The following is a 21,850-nucleotide window of genomic DNA, read 5'->3' on the forward strand; positions in this document are numbered from 1 at the left end:
AGCCCATAACGGGGAATACCCTTTTACACGCACGGAGCTGCCACCCTAGGCATGTACCGTTTGCTGTGGCTAAAGGCCAATTTATTCGGGTAAAACGTAACTGCTCTTTGCCACAAAAATGCGCTGAACAGTCAGATGACTTGACCAAAAGGTTAAAAAACAGAGGGTACAATGCCAAAGTGATTAGGAAGGCCAGGAGCCAAGTTGATCCTTTGGAAAGGTCTGCGGTTTTAAACATGGATGGCACTAATAATAAGTCCAAAGCCATCAATAAGCATAAAGGAGTGACTTTTGTCACGGAGTACAGTCAGGAATATGCAGATATATGTAAAATAATTAAAAGACATTTTTCATTCCTGGCGGCTGACGACAAACTAGAGCATTGTATTGCACAAGGCTTGCGTTGCTCCTATAGGAAGACAACTACACTTGGTAATTTATTGTCTCCTTCTGCTTTACCTAAGACTGACCAAGGACAGAGCTCCTGGCTGACCCATAAAGGCATCTTTAAGTGCCTGAATAAATGTAGGGTGTGTGAATACGTACTACAATCCGATAGTGTCAGATCAGAAGTTACCGGAGAGGTTTATTCCATACAATCCTGCCTTAAGTGTACCTCAACGTATGTAGTTTATGTCTTAAGTTGCACCATGTGCCATCTACAATACGTTGGGCTCACGACTACTGAGGTGAAAGTACGCATCCGAAACCATTTATCCACAATCCAGGCAGGTGTTGCATCTACTCCTCTAGTGCAACACTTTGCGAAACGTCACCAGAAAAGTGTGGAAACACTTAGGTGGCAGGCCATTGAGAGAGTGTTCTGTCCACCTAGAGGGGGTGATAGAGACAGGCTACTGCAGAAGAGGGAAATGTTCTGGATTTTTAAATTGCAAACACGTGTACCCAAGGGTTTAAATTCAGAATATGACCTGATCAATTATTGGGAGTAATGTCCCTTCCCTCTTGTGCAGTGGTCTGTTCTCATTTACCCACTAATACTTTTGCAATTTATTGTACAGTTATGAGGTACACATAGTACACTATTTTCATGATACCAATGCTATAATTATACATTATTATTATGCGTCCTAGTGTTTCTATTTAATTACGGTACAAACATTTTCTACTATGCGCCCCTGGTTCCCCGCTCTGTGTAGAGTATATTGTAAAGGGTTTACTATATAACTCTAATGATGGCCTTACATCTTTCCAATGTCCTTTTTGCTGACACTCTAAGTCATCAGCATTTCAGATACAACATAGCATGCAGTATTATCATAATGTATAGTATTGACCTGTTTCTTTGCTCTCTCTCTCTATAAAATAAAATTCTTTCTTGTAGCACATGATGTTACATTATTTAAGTACTCTATATGCTGATATTTTAGTTTCGTTTAGTTTAGTTTTCCAATATTCTAGGTTTGTAATATCTGGCGTTTAAGAAACATATTTTTTGAACTACACAAACTGTATGCTTGTGAGATTAACTTTGTTGATGATTATCGTTTGGAATTATGAAATTTTATTATAATGAATTACAATGTATTATATTGAACATTGTTTATCAAGCTCACATTGAATCTCTATTTTTACAAGCGCAAATAGCACATTTATGTACTAAAATTAATGCCATTTATTAAGTACCTATCTGTTTTAGTTCTTAGATGGGCAATGCACATATATATATGTAGGTAAATTAAAGTGGGTTCCCATAGGGTTAACCTCCACACAACATGCTCTTTATTTTTAAACCAATCAGTGAGATCCTGTTGCTTTTTAAGAAACACAGGTGCACAGTCCTTTAGCTATGATTACGGCCTGAGGGCCGAAACATGTTAGCGGACATTTGTGTTGTTGTGTGCTTGTGCTGACCCCTGGAATACTTTTATGTTTTGCACAATAAAGATGAAGTTTTATCTATATTGACCGTTGTCTGCACAATCCTTTTCTTGGCTGTATATATATATATATATATATATATATATATATATATATATATATATTATACATTCATATATGTTTATCTCCTAAACATCTCTCTGTCTATCTCTCTCTCCCTCCCTGTCTGTCCATCTCTCTCTCTCTCTCTCTCTCACTCACAGACATATATCTATCCACACAATCATATATACTGGCGTGGAAGATTTAACTATAGTTTACTAATAGTGGAAGAAAAGTTTCTAGTCCTGAGTAAGAAAGGTACTAATCAACTGTGTTAAAAATAGGGGAAAAAGAGAACATTTTTACTCACTCGCTGCAATTTCTTAATTGCTTGGGTTTAGTGGACTAGTGGATATCACATATATTGGTTTATATATTCAAATCTCAAGCACCATGTCTATCCCTTTAAACATTTCTTTCACAAAGGTACAAATAATTTATAAGCTGGAATAGATATATTTTACTTTGTTATTTAGTCACTAATGTTCATTTTTGTTCTGTAAAATGTAATTGAATTATTTTTTGGCCACTGTCCCAGTGAAACTGCAACATTAGCTTTCTTTTTTATTCCTCTGCAAAATATTGAGTAGAAGGTTTATTTCATTTCCTCTTTTAAAGTATATTATTTAGGTGTTAGCATTTTAAATGACTGTTCTCAAACAATTTATTTCTATCATTTCACAATACCTTAAATAGTAAAAAAAATGCTAATTAGTTCCATTTTAACATTTTAATTCATCTTGATTAATCAGTCTGTTTTGAGAAAATCACGGCTTTCTTTAATAATGGACTGGGAAGTTGGCCAACCAAAATAAATACAGGAGCCAATAATCAGCTAATTTTCATAATAAGATGATAAAGAATGCGATGTAAAATTTATTATTTTAAATTTGGCTAGTAACATTGACATTAAACTAACATTCTAGTTAAAAAATAAAACATTTTATTTTTTTATGCAAATTCCTTTCTCTGTGAGTGGCGCACTAGGGGTTTATTGCAGCTCTTTGCGCATATCGGCAGCATTCACTTGAGCGCAATTGAATTGAACGCGCGTCGGGATAGAACAAGATCTTTAGCTAACTGTTACACTTGACAAAAAATTTCACCAAACACATCAAAAATTTATTTAAAAAACAGTTATAATCATAGTAATACTGTCTAATATTAGAATATAAAAAAATTGCATAAAAAAGTTATAAGGGCTCAAAGATATGTGGTCTCAGCTCTAAATATGAGGTCTCATGTCTAAATATGTATATGTGTGTGTATATATATATATATATATATATATATATATATATACACACACACACATATGTTTATATGTGTACATATATATTTATGTATTTAAATGTGTGTATATATATTTACAGCTATACACCTATAAACACAAATAAATATATATATATATATATATATATATATATATATATATATATATATATATATATATATATATATATATATATATATGTGTGCATTGGAGCCCTTTGCAGTCAAGTAGCTGAAAACATGTTAAATCATATTTATGCAATATTATTTTAATAAAGTAAATATATAGTACTGTGCAAAAGTTTTAGACCACCATTAGATTTGTTGTTTTAGCAATGATATAATGGCCATATATAATTATTTCTCAGTCTCTTTATTAGAATAAAGCCAGAAAATACAGGATATTTGTATGCAGTATTAAAAACAGAAAAAAATATGAAAAAAAAACAGCTTATATAGGCTAAAGGGGCTTGTATTTAGTGTGACCTGCCCTTACACTTCAGCAATAGCAGGAACCTGGCTCCCGTAAACCTAAATAGAATGGAACCTAATTAATGTCATTGCTAACACCTGTATTTAACCTACTATTTCATGTCAAAATGACTGCTGGGAAAAAGGTCTATTACACCAGGTTTGTGCAAGACATGCTTGAGCATTACATACACATAAGGTATGAGTTTAATTCATTGGAAGCTTGCTAATAAGACCTTCAAGACTTTCAATCACCTCATGCCTTTCAAAATGCCAAAGATCACAGAATTTGACAGACATAAAATCATAATTTTTCATTAGCAAGGCCATTCTCAAAGGGAAATCAGCAAACAAACTGGATACGCACAATGTGGTATTCAAGCTGTTATAAAGAAATTTGAAGATTTATGAGAAGTCAAGGACAAAAAAGGACTGGAAGGCCAAGAAAACTTTCAAAATGTGATGCAAAGTTTCTCAGTGTTTATTCCTTAAAAAAACGGAAGAAGTCCAGCAAGGACCTGCACAGCATCTGGCAGCTTCATCGGGATGCCAAGTTGACCCTTCTACAGTCCGAAGAAGCTTGATCAGGAATGGTCTTTGATGGAAGGGTAGCAGCCAAGAAACCACTTTTTCAGAAGGGGAACATGGTGAAAAGGCTAACATATGCTAAAGCTCAAAAATATTGGAATGAAGATCAGTGGAAAAGAGTATTATGTAGTGACAAATTCAAGTTTTAAATTTTTGGGTCCAAATGTCGACAATATGTGAGAAGAGTTGGAGAGAGATGGAAGAATCAGTGCTTGTGGCCTTCAGTGAATCATGGTAGAGGTCTGTCCTGGTTTGGGGCTGCATTTCTGCCAGTGGTGTTGGCGATATTGTCCGAATTGATGGGATCATGAATGCTGAAAAGTACAGACAGGTTTTAATTCATCATGCCATTTCTTCTGGACAGTGTCTTACTGGGAATAGCTTTATTTTTCAGCATGATAACGATCCCTAGCACAATGCTAATGCAGTGAAATCATATTTGGAGAGAAAAACAGCTGCTAAAACACTGACATTCATGGACTGGCCTCCACAGATTCTAGACCTGAATATTATAGAGGCAGTATGGGATCACCTGGACAGAGAAATAAATAGAAGACAACCTAAATCTAAAGAAGAACTCTGGGAAGTGCTGAAAAAAAGGCTGGTATAATATACCAGAAGATTACTTCAAAATACTACAGGAAAGTTTCCCCAAAGAGGTCAAGATGTACTTAGTGCCAATGAAGATCACACTAAATACTGACTTTTGTATTTTGCACTGTATTGTATATACTGTATATATATATATACAATATCAATATACAATATCAAAATACAGATAATTTCCTTTGTGTGCAGTCTTACCTACATTGAAATGGGACTCTGTACTCCTATAGCAGGTGGACCGTGGAGAGCATTTTCAGTTTAGTTTAGATTGCAACAAATTTGTTCTAATAAGACACTTTTTTTGAATAGCAGGTTTAACAATATGGTTGCTCAATGTATAGCGCGGCTCAGTGACCTTGGCAAGCGAGGTTGCTGTTTACTCCTTTCGGCTGCGTTATCTTTGTAATGCATCGGATTAGTGCGTCGCTGGCTTCTCCCGCATTAACAAACTTTGGTCTATTGGTTCTCTGTATCCTGAGTGCGCTGGACTCTGTTGACTATTCTCTTGCCTCTCGATTTGGTACTGCTTCTTCCTGACTGGTTAATTGTAATTCTGGCCTGCCCCCGACGATCCCTCTGTCTGAAGATTCTGCCTTGTTTTGCTTGATTATTGCTGATCCAGCCTGTCAACTTCACTTCGGTAACTTGTGTTACTTTTCCTGTATTCCTGCTACCTGCTAGACCTGCGTTTCTCTCCGCTTACTTGTTCTGAGTTTTCTATAGTCACTTCCCAGCCTTTGGGTCCTAATGTTATGTTATTAGGCTGCAGGATATTCTACCTGTCATTTCACCTGATGCTGGGATAAGAAGACTACTAGCCAGGCAATTGGAGTAACGGGAGAACTTTCTTGCAGGCCTGATAATTTCATTAAAAGAGGGATTTATTGCAAGATATATTTGCATAACTTGCTGCAAAAATATATATATATTATTTATGATTGTGTTGATTTTCCTTTAGCTAATAAAGCATTCCATTTGTTTTGTAGAACACATGACTGTTTTCACAAACAATACTTTACTAGTTTTAAAGGAACATTCTAATTTAAAAATAAAATATTCTAATTCAATAGATACACACATGATTAGGATAAAGATGGTAATTGGACGATTCACATGAATGCTGTTCCTTATATTCTCACTGGCGTTAAACATACAGGCTAGATTATGAGTGGAGCGCAATTTATCGCTCCCACTAGAGCATTAAATTCGCTTACACAGAGGCTTTTTGCATGCATTAAGTAGCGCATTTATTACAAGATGAAAGTAAAAAACTTTTAAACGAGCATTAACCCAAAGTGCTCAAAAAGCCGAACTTTGACTATTGCGACTGCTTTAACGTAGTCCCCCATACACTTAAATGGAGTTTGCATGCAAACCCGATCGTGTTTAACAAAATGCGCTAACCTTACATGAAATATAAATATTTCACATTCCAATGTTCTTCACATAGAAGAATATGTTCTATTTATTCTTAAATACATATTTCTATATATATATTTCACATGTTTTTGGTAAAGTATATATCTATACATATATATGTACTATATCTATACATATATATGTAAAGTATATAAATATATATATATATATATATATATATATATAAAAATATACTGTACATATATATGTATAGATATTGTACATATATATGTATAGATATATAGTTTACCAAAAACATGTGAAATATATATATAGAAATATGTATTTAAGAATAAATAGAATATATGCTGGCTGAGCATCATGGGAAATGTAGTTCCAAGACCTCTGGAGGGCCAAGTTTGAGGATGTCTGTCCTACAGGATCTAGAATCTTTACCCTGCTGCAACCTGCACAGTGATTGGCTGAGCAGTACTGAACCTCATTTATATATGTCCCTAACGGAGTACAGCAAAAGCAAAAACTGAAATGTACTTGAAATCTTTTTAAAGGGGTATATCCCTGGACTGCAAAATAATGCACATGTTGTTGCTAAATTAAAGTTTATACCATTTTGATCAATAATAGGTTTATGTAATCACAACTTAAAAGCCGTGGCAAACCTATGGCACTAGTTGGCCCTATGTGCTTCTGGACTAGCTTTGTACTGCTTGGTTTTATTAGGTGAAATTGTAGTGCTTAATACATTATTTATGCTATATATCAACAATGCCGCTTTCAATATTTAAAAGAAAAAAACATTTTAATGTTTCCATTTATGAGACTATTGCCAGCTTTGGTTCACACTCGGCAACAGGTTCACATTTTTGAACAACGTTTTAGAAACAAGCATTTAAGAACAAGCATTTTTTTTCTCTTTAAGTCAAAGAAATCACCAAATAAGAAAATCAATTAGTTTTAAAATTGTTCGGTTAGGGTTGAGAATGACTTTAGTCCTATGTTATTCTTTAGAGCACACTAAGATCTAGAGACTTTGGGTACTCGGTCACATAGCATAGCGTATGCAAGATTGCTCTTTACTGAAGAATTCTTAAATGTACATTAAACCCAAAATGTTTCTTTCATGATTCAGACAGAGCATACAATTTTATAACAATTTCCCAATTTACTTATTTATGATCATTTTTGCTTCATTCCCTTGGTATTCTTAATTGAAGGAGCAGCAATATATTACAGGGAGCTAGATGAACACATGTAAGCCAAAGGCAAGAGACATATATGTGAAGCTACCACCAGCAGCTAGTTCCCATCTCCCGAACCTACCTAGGCATGCTTTTCAACAAAGGATAACTAGATAACTAAGCAAATGAAATAATAAAAGTTAAATGGAAAAGTGTTTAAAATCAAATGTGCTATCTGAACCATGAAGGAAAAAATGCTGGGTTTCACGTCCCTTTAATAACCTAAATATCAGCCAGAGGAGCACATTAGTGGAAGCACACCTGTTCACTTTAAGGGGACATTAAACATTTTAATTTTTCTGTAAAATTGAGCTTGTCCCACACTAATTTTGCAGCCTATGGGACCGATTTATCATCCTGCGGATGGACATGATCCGCTGTACTGGATCATGTCCGCCACACATCGGTAAATGCCGACAGCATATGTTGTCAGTATTTATCATTGCACAAGCATTTCTGGTGAACTTCTGGTGCAATACCATCCCCTGCAGATTCCGCTAGCAGGGGGTGTCAATTAAACCGATCGTAAAAGATCGGGCGGATTGCTGTCCACCGCCTCAGAGGCGGTGGACAAGTTAAGGAGCTGCAGTCTTAAGACTCGCGCAAAAACAGAGGCATTGGGGCCGATACAGGGGTTGGTAAATCGGCCCCTATTTCTTCAAAATGCTATGTAACAACATATAGCTAATAAACGGCTAGATTATGAGTTTTGCGTTATGAGGGTGCAGTGCTACCTTGCACGTTATTGTCACCGCTCACTTCCATACAGCGCTGGTATTACAGGTTTTCCTAAACCCGGCGTTAAAAGGCAAGAAGTGAGCGTAAAGCAAAATTTTGCTCCATACCGCACTCCAATACCAGCGCTGCTGAAAGCTGCGGTGAGCTGGTTTTACGTGCTTGTGCATGATTTCCCCATAGACATCAATGGGGAGAGCTGGCTGAAAAAAAGTCTAACACCTGCAAAAAAGCAGCGTAAAGCTCCGTAACGCAGCCCCATTGATTCCTATGGGGAAACTAAATTTATGTTTACACCTAACACCCTATCATGAACCCTGAGTCTAAACACCCCTAATCTTACACTTATTAACCCCTAATCTGCCGCCCTCGACATCGCCGACACCTACATTATTCTTATTAACCCCTAATCTGTGGCTGCGGACATCGTTGCCACTATAATAAACATATTAACCCCTAAACCACCACACTCCCACATCACAAACACTAGTTAAATATTATTAACCCCTAATCTGCCACCCCTAACATCGCCACCACCTACCTACATTTATTAACCCCTAATCTGCCGCTCCCAATGTCGTCGCCACTATACTAAATTTATTAACCCCTAAACCTAAGTCTAACCCTAACCCTAACACCCCCTAACAAATATAATTAAAATACATCTAAATAAAACCTACTATCATTACCTAAATAATTCCTATTTAAAACTAAATACCTACCTGTAAAATAAACCCTAAGCTAGCTACAATATTACTAATAGTTACATTTCATCTAGCTTAGGGTTTATTTTTAGTTAGTATATAGTTATTAACTATTTACTAACTACCTAGCTAAAATAAATACAAATGTACCTGTAAAATAAAACCTAACCTGTCTTACACTAACACCTAATACTACACTACGATTAAATCAATTACATAAATTAAATACAATTACCTAAATTACAAAAAAAAACCCATTAAATTACACAAAATAAAAAATAAATGATCAGATATTTAAACTAATTACACCTAATCTTGTGGTGTGCAAGGAACTGACAACCTCTACGCGTTTCGTCAGGCTCCGGCCTGACTTTCTCAAGAGTTAGTATATGATTATACTAACTCTTGTGAAAGTCAGGCCGGAGCCTGACGAAACACGTAGAGGTTGTCAGTTCCTTGCACACCACAAGCCCGACGACGCCCGGACATACTGCAGTGGACTCTTTCTCTTTTACACGACGTCCTGAGGCTTTCCGGAGTGGTGATTGTGCTTAATTATATTTTTAACATTGTACGTGTATTCACTTCAACGTCGTACTTTAGTCTATTAAAGCTGTATTACTCTTAGAGTGGGTTGCGCTCTCTGTCTTTTTCCTTTTCACAGCATCTTTGAGAATCAGGAGCACAGCCCTGATCGTTACATGAGAGCAGCACCCACAGGTCCCAACACCACTTGGGAAGTATAGTATTTAACAATATATTATACTCACTCTAACACTTTGGGGTGATAAACAGCACAAGTGGTTGTATTTAATACTATCAGTATATTTGTGTATGGTACATTTGGTGTTTATACCACATTCACGCATGATTCACTGAGTATGTACATATGATTTATTGAGCTATTTGTTTATGACTTTTTACTTGGCTACATGAAATTGATCTATTTATTATATTTCCGCATAGTCACTTATACACACGGTAAGAAGCGCAGCTTCAGCTATTATGTTTGACATTTAAAAGTCAGTAGTTAAGAGTTTTATGTTCTAACGCTGTAACATAAAGTTCTTAACTAAAGTGCTAAAAAGTACACTAACACCCATAAACTACCTATTAACCCCTAAACCGAGCCCCCCCACATCGGAAACACTTAAATTAAAAGTTTAACCCCTAATTTGCCGACCGGACATCGCCGTCACTTTAATAAATATATTAACCCCTAAACCGCTGCACTCCCGCTTTGAAAACACTAGTTACATTTTATTAACCCCTAATCTGCCATCCCTAACATCGCCGACACCTACCTACATTTATTAACCCCTAATCTGCCGCCCCCAACATCGCCGCTACTATATTATATGTATTAACCCCTAAACCTAAGTCTAAACCTAACCCTAACCCCCCCTAACTTAAATATAATTTAAAATAATCTAAATAAAATTACTACAATTAAATAAATTATTCCTATTTAAAACTAAATACCTGTAAAATAAACCCTAAGATAGCTACAATATAACTAATAGTTACATTGTAGCTAGCTTAGGGTTAATTTTTATTTTACAGGCAACTTTGTATTTATTTTAACTAGGTACAATAGTTATTAAATAGTTATTAACTATTTAATAACTACCTAGTTAAAATAAAAACAAATTTACCTGTAAAATAAAACCTAACCTAAGTTACAATTACACCTAACACTACACTATAATTAAATTAATTACCTAAACTACCTACAATTAATTACAATGAAATTAAATAAACTAAAGTACGAAAAACAACAAACACTAAATTACAGAAAACAAACAAATAATTAAAAAATTTTAAAACTAAATAAAATGAAATTAAATAAACTAAAGTACAAAAAAAACAAACACTAAATTACAGAAAATAAAAAAATAATTACAAGAATTTTAAATTAATTACAACTAATCTAATCCCCCTACTAAAATAAAAAGGCTCCCAAAATAATACAAATCTCTACCCTATACTAAATTACAAATAGCCCTTAAAAGGGCCTTTTGCGGGGCATTGCCCCAAAGTAATCAGCTCTTTTACCTGTAAAAAAAAAAATACAATACCCCCGCACATTAAAACCCACCACCCACACACCCAACCCTACTCTAAAACCCACCCAATCCCCCTTAATAAAACCTAACACTACCCCCTTGAAGATCACCCTACCTTGAGCCGTCTTCACCCACCAAGTGGTCCTCCAGAGGGGCAGAAGTCTTCATCCAATCTGGGCAGAAGAAGACCTCCAGACAGGCAGAAGGCTTCATCCAGGCGGTATCTTCTATCTTCATCCATCCGGAGCGGAGAGGGTCCATCTTCAATCCACCTGACGCGGAGCATCCTCTTCAAACGAAGTCCAAGCAAAGAATAAAGGTTCCTTTAAATGACGTCATCCAAGATGGCATCCCTTGAATTCCGATTGGCTGATAGGATTCTATCAGCCAATCGGAATTAAGGTAGGAACAATCCTATTGGCTGATGCAATCAGCCAATAGGATTGAAGTTCAATCCTATTGGCTGATCCAATAAGCCAATAGGATTGAGCTTGCATTCTATTGGCTGTTCCAATCAGCCAATAGAATGCAAGCTCAATTCTATTGGCTGATTGCATCAGCCAATAGGATTTTTCCTACCTTAATTCCGATTGGCCAATCGGAATTCAAGGGACGCCATCTTGGATGACGTCATTATTTTAGGGGGCTTTTTTACTTTATTATTTATTTTCTGTAATTTAGTGTTTGTTTTTTTTGTACTTTAGTTTATTTAATTTAATTGTATTTAATTGTAGTTAGTTTATGTAATTTAATGATAGTGTATATTTGACAGGTACATTTGTACTTATTTTAACTAGGTAGTTATTAAATAGTTAATAACTATTTAATAACTATTCTACCTAGTTAAAATAAATACAAAGTTGCCTGTACAATAAATATAAATCCTAAGCTAGCTACAATGTAACTATAAGTTACATTGTAGCTAGCTTAGGGTTTATTTTATAAGTAAGTATTTAGTTTTAAATAAGATTAATTTATTTAATTGTAGTAATTTTATTTAGTTTTATTTAAATTATATTTAAATACGTTAGGGGGTGTTAGACTTAGTTTTAGGGGTTAATACATTTAATATAGTAGCGGCGACAGTGGGGGTGGCAGATTAGGGGTTAATAATTGTAGGTAGGTTGCGACGACATTGGGGGCGGCAGATTAGGGGTTAATAAATATAATGTAGGTGTCGGCGATGTTGGGGGCGACAGATTAGGGGTTCATAAGTATAATGTAGGTGGCGGTGGTGTCCGGAGCGGTAGATTAGGGGTTAATAATATAATGCAGGTGGCGACGATGTCGGGGTTGGCAGATTAGGGGTTAATAAGTGTAAGATTAGGGGTGTTTAGACTCGGGGTTCATGCTAGGGTGTTAGGTGTAGACATAAAAGTATTTTCCCATAGGAATCAATGGGGCTGCGTTAGAAGCTGAACTCTGCTTTTTTGCAGGTGTTAGTTTTTTTTCAGCTGAATCTGCCCCATTGTTTCCTATGGGGAATTCGTGCACAAGCACGTTTTGCCAGCTCACCGCTACCGTAGGCAGCGCTGGTATTGAGGTGAGATGTGGAGCTAAATTTTGCTCTACGCTCACCTTTTTGCGGCTAACATCGGGTTTTAAAAAAACCGTAATACCAGCTTTGTCTTAAGGGAGCGTTGAAAAAAAATGCTCGTAAGCAACGCACCCCTGTAACCGCAAAACTTGTAATCTCGGTGTTAGTTTTTTTTTAGTTAGGTTTTTATTTGGGGGGTTGGTTGTGTGGGTGGTGGGTTTTACTGTTGGGGGTTGTTTGTATTTTTTTTTTACTGGTAAAAGAGCTGATTTATTTGGGGCAATGCCCAGCAAAAGGCCCTTTTAAGGGCTATTAGTAGTTTAGTTTAGGCTAGGGTTTTTTTTATTTTTTTGGGGGGGGGCTTTTTTTATTTTCATAGAGATATTAGATTAGGTTTAATTAGTTTAAATATCTGATAATTTCTTTTTTTATTTTGTGTAATTTAGTGTTTGTTTTTTTTGTAATTTAAGTAATTGTATTTAATTAATGTAATTTATTAATTGTAATTAATTGTAGTGTAAGGTTAGGTGTTAGTGTAAGACAGGAAAGGTTTTATTTTACAGCTAAATTTGTATTTATTTTAGCTAGGTAGTTATTAAATAGTTAATAACTATTTAGTAACTATTCTACCTAGTTAAAATAAATACAAACTTGCCTGTGAAATAAAAATAAAACCTAAGATAGCTACAATGTAACTATTAGTTCTATTGTAGCTAGCTTAGGGTTTATTTTACAGGTAAGTATTTAGTATTAATTAGGAAATATTTAGGTAATGATAGTAGGTTTTATTTAGATTTATTTTAATTATATTTAAATTTGGGGGTGTTAGGGTTAGGGTTAGATAAATTTAGTATAGTGGCAGCGACATGGGGGCGGCAGATTAAGGGTTAATAAATGTAGCTAGGTGTTGGCAATGTTAGGGACGGCAGATTAGGGGTTAATAAATGTAGGTAGGTGGCGGCAACATTGGAGGCGGCAGATTAGGGGTTAATAAATGTAGGTAGGTGGCGGCGATGTTAGGGGTGGCAGATTAGGGGTTAATAATATTTAACTAGTGTTTGCGATGCGGGAGAGCGGCGGTTTAGTGGTTAATATGTTTATTATAGTGGCGGTGATGTCCGGAGCGGCAGATTAGGGGTTAATAATTGTATTTTAGTGTTTGCGATGCGGGAGGGCCTCAGTTTAGGGGTTAATAGGTAGTTTATAGGTGTTAGTGTACTTTTTAGCACTTTAGTTATGAGTTTTATGCTACAGCTTTGTAGCGTAAAACTCATAACTACTGACTTTAGATGGCGGTACGAATCTTGTCAGTATGGGCTGTACCGCTCACTTTTTGGCCTCCCAGGCAAACTCGTAATACCTTCGCAAAGGAAGTCCCATTGAAAAAGGACTTTTTGAAAGCTGCAGTAGTTACGTTGCATTACGGCCAAAAAAGTGTGCGGTACAGCTGTACCTACAAGACTCGTAATACCAGCGGTAGTGAAAAAGCAGCTTTATAAGCCATAACGCTGCTTTTTCACCCATACCAAAAAACTCGTAATCTAGCCAATAGTTTGCATTAACGCTCAGGCACTATAAAAGAAATGTTGTGTTTTAATTATACTGAACAACGTGATTTTGTAAAAATAGATTTGAGCTAATGCTACAAGCAATTGTTTTTAGCATTTTTATGCACAAATGAATAAACAAATTCAGATAAAATATTAATCATTAAGTTGACTTTTCATTTCAGTTCCCCTTCTCTAAAAACTGATGATATATTCCATCTTATCAGCAATCAAATCGTACAATTCACATGTTATTGTAATCTTTAAATGCACCTGTTAATGCAAATCATACTGTACATCAAAAGTAATGCATCCTAATGGTTGTGAGAAAGTTATGGAATAACCCCAAGGTTTTTTTTATTGTGTTCAAGCATTTTGAAAACAAGTAGAGGGATATTCAATTTAGTTATATTAATATTCTAAAAAACAAGATATGTTAAAATATATTAAATACATTGAGCATTGCAAGCAAAGCAATATTTCCCATAGGTGTGATCAGTTTAGCAGTTTGTAATGATGGGTGCCTGCCAGCTATGCCAAACCCATTATTGCAGAAAACTGGTCCATTTACTTGCAACCAAACCCATCTCGTCAAACAGATAAAAAGGGAGGAAAGTCTCTGTTAGAACAAAGGGGCCAAATCTCCTTCAACCTGTCTGTTCCTTTCTGAGCTTCCCTTTTCTTTTTCTCCAGAAGCTAATATGACCTCTTACAGAAAGAGTGGAGGTGGAAACAAGAGCTTTAGTACCTGCTCAGTTGGTGGAAGAATGAGTGGGGGCTCTCGAACTGCAGGTGTCTCTGGATCACGCAGTGTTATTAACCTTGGCGGAAGTAGAAAAATATCCTTTGGTGCATCCAGTGTCCGTTTAGGGTCAAGTCATGGTGGTAGTGGTGGTGGTGCTGGAGGAGGATTTTGTGGTGTAGGAGGAGCTGGTGGTGGCGGAGGATATGGTGGTGGAGGAGGATATGGTGGTGGTGGAGGATATGGTGGTGGCGGTGGTGCAGGAGGATTTGGTGGTTCAGGAGGATTTGGTGGTTCAGGAGGATTTGGTGGTGGAGGAGGGGGATTTGGCGGAGTTGGTTTTGGTGGAGGAATGGGTGGTGGTGGACCTGGTGGGGACCCAGGTTTTCCTGTATGTCCACCTGGTGGAATCCAAGAGGTTACTTTCAACCAAAGCCTCCTGCAGCCACTCAATATAGAAATAGATCCAAACGCACAAAAAGTAAAAACAGAAGAAAGGGAACAGATTAAGACCCTCAACAACAAATTTGCTACCTTCATTGATAAGGTAAGATTTCATTTTAACAAGAATTACTGGCTTAATTATTGCATGCAATTTTTAGTGTACATATTTTGTCTACTACTGTTGATTTTGCTGTTTCCTTTTATGTATTGTCAACCTAGAAGTGTATTATACTGTAAGTTGCAGAACATTTTTGAGGAGCCAATTGGTTAAATTACATCTATACCTCTAACCCACTATCTCTTGTTTTATAGGTCAGATTTTTGGAGCAGCAAAACAAAGTCCTAGAGACAAAATGGCGTCTTTTACAAGAACAGGGGCAAAAAGGTGGCACCAAGAAGGTCAGCTTAGAACCCCTTTTTGAGGCTTTTATAAGCAGCCTAAGGAGGCAGCTGGATAGTATAATTAGCGAGAAGAGCCGTTTGGACAATGAACAAAAGAATATGCAACAGATGGTGGAGGAGTACAAAAAGAAGTATGTTTTTATTACATATTACATGCATAATTGAAATAAATTGCTTGATTTATATATTTTTGTAACTATATATCTACTGGATTTACTGAGTGCATAAAGGGCACTATAAATATATTACTTAAAAATACTATCTTTTCTTAACAGATATGAAGATGAAATTAACAAGCGTACAGCAGCAGAAAATGAATTTGTAGTGCTTAAGAAGGTGAGCTATGTTTATGTTATGGGAAACCATAATATATTGTAGGTAATCAAATTAAGTGCATTGTAGTACTTATGTTAAAACAAGTTAACATTTAAAGCTTAATAAATAATTAGAAATATTAGAGTACTGTTGCTACCTAACCATGAAGTTTAGATTTGTCTAATTTCTGCAGTAGAAAATACTGTGTTGCTAACTAATGAAATTTTTTTTTTTTTTTTTTTTTTCTCAAGGATGTGGATTCTGCCTACATGACCAAAGTGGATCTGGAAACCAAAGTATTTAGTCTCACTGATTATATTGACTTCCTTAGATCTCTCTATAATGCAGTAAGTATTCGTGCTCTTTTATCAAAATGTTTGGAAGATGATCAAAGGTTTTAGTGAAATAGGAGATATTTTGTAGTACAAGTTTGTTAAGCCTGTTTTAATAACCTATATGAAAATAAATAAATGAATGAAAACGAAAAACAATTGTGCAACTCATATATCCAGATAGTCAGTGCTTATTTCATTGTTTTCTGTTTCATGCAATATCTTTACATATTTACGAATATTAAAAAACATTACAGTATTTGTAAATGGATTGTATTGTTTGTTTGTCCCAGACATATACAATCACGGCACTAATATAAGGACTTCAAAAATATTACTAGAGCCCCACCAAGCCAAAGTACTTACTAAGTAACCAGTAATCCTTTACCTGGGCCTACAATTTCCCATTCATAGTAAAATACTGAATGCAAATTCCATTAAACAGCCACTTTGGACCAGGGAGCATATGCTACCAATGTTCTTCTGGATACTCATAAAAAATGACTTTCACTAGGATTTTATGTACAAATGTCAAAAACTGATCTTGCTGTACTTAATATATTTATATCTTAAATGACTTAGATTATATTCATTATATTAATTATGAAATGTTTGGGCTCCTTATATTTGTTATCGATTATTCAAAGTTTGTGAAATGTTTAAAGTGAAGCAATGTGAGTGCTGATTGGACCAAATATTACTGAACAAAATCTCTTTATGGTCTACAGGAATTATCCCAGACACAGCAGCAAAGCTCAGATACCTCTGTTATTCTGTCTATGGACAACAACCGTGACTTGAAGCTGGATGACCTCATCGCTGAAATTAAAAATCAATATGATATGATTGCAGAAAGAAGCAAAGCAGAAGCCAATCAAACATATGAAAACAAGGTATTTACAAGTTCACAACCCAATAATAACTTCTTATCATTTGATCCCTTATTAACTTCCAAAGGTTTTTAATGAAACCACACCCTTCATATATTATGAAATCAAGTTTCAGCCCATAAGGTCTTATGAAACTCTTGTTTTAGAATATCATTAATTCTTGCACCACCAATAATGTTCTACTTATGTATTTTAACATTTTCTAAATAACATTTATCAATTTTCTGAGAAATATTCACCATGTAGTTGTGTTTTGTATTAAATATGTGGGATGCACAAATATAGCCAATGCAAATAATTTAAACATTTGTTCTGTTCTATTAACAATAATTACTATTACAGTGGTCTATAATAGTTCCTTACATTTGTGTTTAAGGTTGCATTGTGGTTCCTTGACTAAAGTTGTTCCCCCCCCCCCCCCCATTCTGTAATAGTATAAAGTACTACAGGCAGTCGCAGGACAACATGGGGACAGTGTGAAGAATACCAAGAGTGAGATTGCAGAGCTAAATCGTATGATTCAGAGACTGAAGTCTGAGATAGAGAATGTCAAAAAACAGGTAATTCTATCAGTTGATGAGCAGTAGAGGGAATCTTTAAATTTAAATTGAAACAAATATAGCACTTTATTAGCAACAAAAAAGAACGCACAGACATATACACATATACACATATACACATATACACATATACACATACACACATACACATATACACATATACACATATACACATATACACACATACACATATACACATATACACATATACACATATACACATATACACATATACACACATACACATATACACATATACACACATACACACATACACATATACACATATACAAATATCCACATATCCACATATCCACATATCCACACACACACATATACTCACATACACACATACACATATACACATATACACACATACACATATACACATATACACATATACAAATATACACATATACACATATACACATATACACATATACACATCTACACATATACACACATACACATATACACATATACACATATACAAATATACACATATACACATATACACATATACACATATACACATATACAAATATACACATATACACATATACACATATACACATATACACAGACTCACACACATATAATGATTTATATGGATGATGGAATTTCTTGTGCACTGTGTTAAATCGCCTTCATTAATATATAAAAGGTTTACAAATTGCTCTGTAATTATTATAGATGGAATGGTCCTTAATAAATTATTCCTATTTTTTTTTTAAATGCAAATGAAGATAACAAGCTAGATTTTTCATTGGTTTTATATCAGTTTAAAGCCTCAAATCGCCATGAATAAATCTTTAAATAGCTTGCACCTTTTGTAACCTATCTAAACTCAGCTGACAAAGACCAGTGCTTGTATATATAAGGGGATATCATAATGCTCAAAACAGGACCATTTATTTTTGTATTTATAGATTACAGCTCTCCAGACATCCGTTACTGAAGCTGAAGAACGAGGTGAACTTGCTTTGAAAGATGCTAGAGATAAATTGAAGGAACTTGAAGATGCTCTAAAGAAAGCCAAGGAAGACGTGGCCCGCCAACTGCGTGACTACCAGGAGCTATTGAATGCTAAGCTGGCACTTGACATTGAAATTGCCACATACAGGGCACTGCTGGAAGGAGAAGAGGACAGGTTAGTTTCACAACATTTTGTAGTATTCATGTTTTGAATTAGCCTTAAGAATGACAAAATAAAAGTTGACAAAGAAAATGCATTTTCCTTCAATGTGTGCATCATACAACATATGCATCATACTAAAAGTACAAGATGTATTTCCCAATCAAATGTTTAATTATGCACTCACACGAAAACACGCACACTTAAAAGGAAGTATATAGAGAGAACACTATCTGTAAAATATAATAAAAAGATGAAAAGAGACAGTCTGGAATATTTTTTCCAGAAACTGGCAGCTATTTTTTTAACAGTGTCAAATTTTTGAAAAAAAAAAAAGAAGAAGTTTCATCAGCATAATACATAATCAGAAAATACAGCTGGGAAAATGAGACCTTCCAGCACGCTACAAATGATTTATTTCTCATTTTATCCTGTAGTTTATCTCTGAGAAATATAGTTACTCCATTGCTTCCAGAAAGGCTTTAGTACATCCTGCAAGATTCTGAACACTGTCCCTGCAATATTCTACACAGTAATTGCTTGATCAGTGTAGGAGCTCCTTTATATCTGTCCCTAACTGGCCACAACAAAGAGAATAAGATAAACAATACTACAAAGACATTTCAAGGGGTATTTTCCAAAATGTTAAAACAATGTAAATTTTGCTCACAAAACTACAGTATCAATGCTTTTAAAGCATTTATTTTGAATTCAGATAATTTGCAGTGTGGTAATACAATGCTGATATATAGAGACTGTAATTTCCATTTAAATACATTTATTGTAGAATATTTTAACAGTGATTAATGATATGACAATCTAAATAGTTCTTAAAGAATACGTTTTCACAAGTTTTTTCTTCTCCACAGAATGTCTGGACAGGTAGTGAGCAACGTGAGCATCTGTAAGTATAAATAAGGTTAATCATTGCTAAATGTATTTGTAGGCTTTATTTTATCACTATCAAACCTAACTTTTAATTTGTAATTTTAGCTGTTGTCGGTGGTAGCTCATCAAGCATGCAAGTAGGCGGAGGAGGAGGTGCTGGAGGAGGTGCTGGAGGAGGTGCAGGAGGTGGCTATTGCTACGGACCTGGTGGTGGTGGCGGCTACGGATCTGGTGGCGGCTACGGATCTGGTGGCGGCTACGGATCTGGTGGAGGCTATGGAGTTGGTGGAGGAGCTGGAGGAGGATACAATACAGGATACGGAGGAGGAGAATGTGCACCAGGTGGTGGCGGCGGCCAATACAGCCGTTCAAGTGGAAGCAGAAGCTCAGTAACAGTTGCCTCAACAACAGCCACAACAAAGAAGCAAACCTATTAAACAATGTCATACTGACAGCAAGCATCAACCCTTCAAAGCCAGATTTCACTAAACTTTTGTCCCTCTGTCAAAACATATGTATGTCTAGTATGTTTAAATATAGCATCCTGGCACTGTTGCAATGATCAGCTGACACATTTGAGTGTAGTGAAGTATACAGCACTTCAGAGCAAGCAATAGTTTCAAACAGTAGATATTCTCTGAAAATATAAAGAACAGTAGAAAAACCAAATGTATTAAGATATAAATTTGCATGGAACTAATTGCAATCTGGTCCTGTAAATCCCTGCTTGTCTTTTTATTGGAAAGGTGGTGTACTAGATATTTTGTATATAAATACTGGATCTTCAAATTCCAGGCTAGAATTTCCTCACTTTTCTGTATATCTTCAATAAACTGCATATGGAACTTAAGATTTGTTGTAGTCTTTCTCTAATATATTTATATGACTTTTATAAATCATAAACACATAGTTAATAAAATAATATTAATTTAACAACATTTCATTCAACAGCAGATTAAGAGATAGTAGGAACATAATTTTACTATATATATATATTTCACTGCCATTATTTACCATAAAATGTTCAAATATCATTCTAGCTTTTTTTATAGCCTGATTTAAAAATTTGCTCTATTTTAAAAGCAATTTTAAATCTTCAATCTTGAAAAAATGAATCAGTAGAATTGATTTTCTAATTCTGTGCATCTTTGCTAAAACAAAACTAATAAATGATGTAAGCCGTGCTTAATATAAGGATAGCTTATTAATTTGGACATTCTAGTTCAAATTAAACTTTCATGATTTAGATAGGGCTTGTAATTTTTTTTTAATTTTTATTTTATTGAGGTTATTCGTTAATAAAAACAACATAAATGATAAGTTTGCAACTATAGATGCACATAAATAATTTGTCAATAAACATTGTCGAACATGAAAAGGCAATAGAAGTCAAAGGCAACAAAAATTACAACAATGCCTGATAGTTTTGTGGATATAATAGCGAAACTGGCTGACTAGTTAGAAGACCTCTTATGGGCCCATTAGCTACATGGGAATAAGATAGCATATGGTAGACAGATCTGCGGCCTCTGTTGGGCCTAAGGATAGCATATCGTGAAAATATTATGTGGGGGGGGGAATTCAGCAGGCAAGCGCCACTTATTAATTGGGGGGAAAGGTGGAGGGAGTCCGGGGACGGAGCATCTTGTGAAGGATATTTGAACTTTAAATCATATTATCAAGGGGCAATTATAGGACAAAATATCGGTAGAAGTCATATGGCATTGAAATTCTTTTAAATTTATAAGTGCTGAAGTAATAATATTCCATGGGGGAATTTAGGGTATATATGTAAGTTAATGCTTCGGAGAAGGGTTTATATGCTAAAAAGCGAAGAGGAGTCCAAGGCATATATCAACATTGAGAACTACTTTGTTAGAGCTGACCCTCAAAACCTAGCCAACACATATTTGATATTACAAAATAAATGGGGCAGGTAGCTACTTTATGACTAAGTGTAGTAACCATGCAAAAGATAAAAAAAAAAATACTGGTGGGTGAAACAAACCTTGTAACATACTTTCTCATAAACAAACTAAAACTTGTCAGTATGA

General features: G+C 35.2%; 1 protein-coding gene across 1 annotated transcript; it reads left to right on the forward strand.

The window, feature by feature from the left end:
- Positions 1-14,732: 14,732 nt before the first annotated feature.
- On the forward strand, positions 14,733-20,646 carry LOC128654423 (keratin, type II cytoskeletal I-like). The gene is made up of 9 exons (XM_053708330.1): positions 14,733-15,377; positions 15,587-15,807; positions 15,952-16,012; positions 16,243-16,338; positions 17,052-17,216; positions 17,648-17,773; positions 18,703-18,923; positions 19,778-19,812; positions 19,902-20,646. Exons 1-9 carry the CDS (start codon positions 14,790-14,792, stop codon positions 20,231-20,233), a joined length of 1,845 nt encoding a protein of 614 aa, XP_053564305.1. The 5' UTR covers positions 14,733-14,789; the 3' UTR covers positions 20,234-20,646.
- The last annotated feature ends 1,204 nt before the right edge of the window (positions 20,647-21,850 follow it).

Source organism: Bombina bombina, chromosome 3 (genome assembly GCF_027579735.1).
Source record: "Bombina bombina isolate aBomBom1 chromosome 3, aBomBom1.pri, whole genome shotgun sequence".
Classification (NCBI taxonomy): Eukaryota; Metazoa; Chordata; class Amphibia; order Anura; family Bombinatoridae; genus Bombina; species Bombina bombina.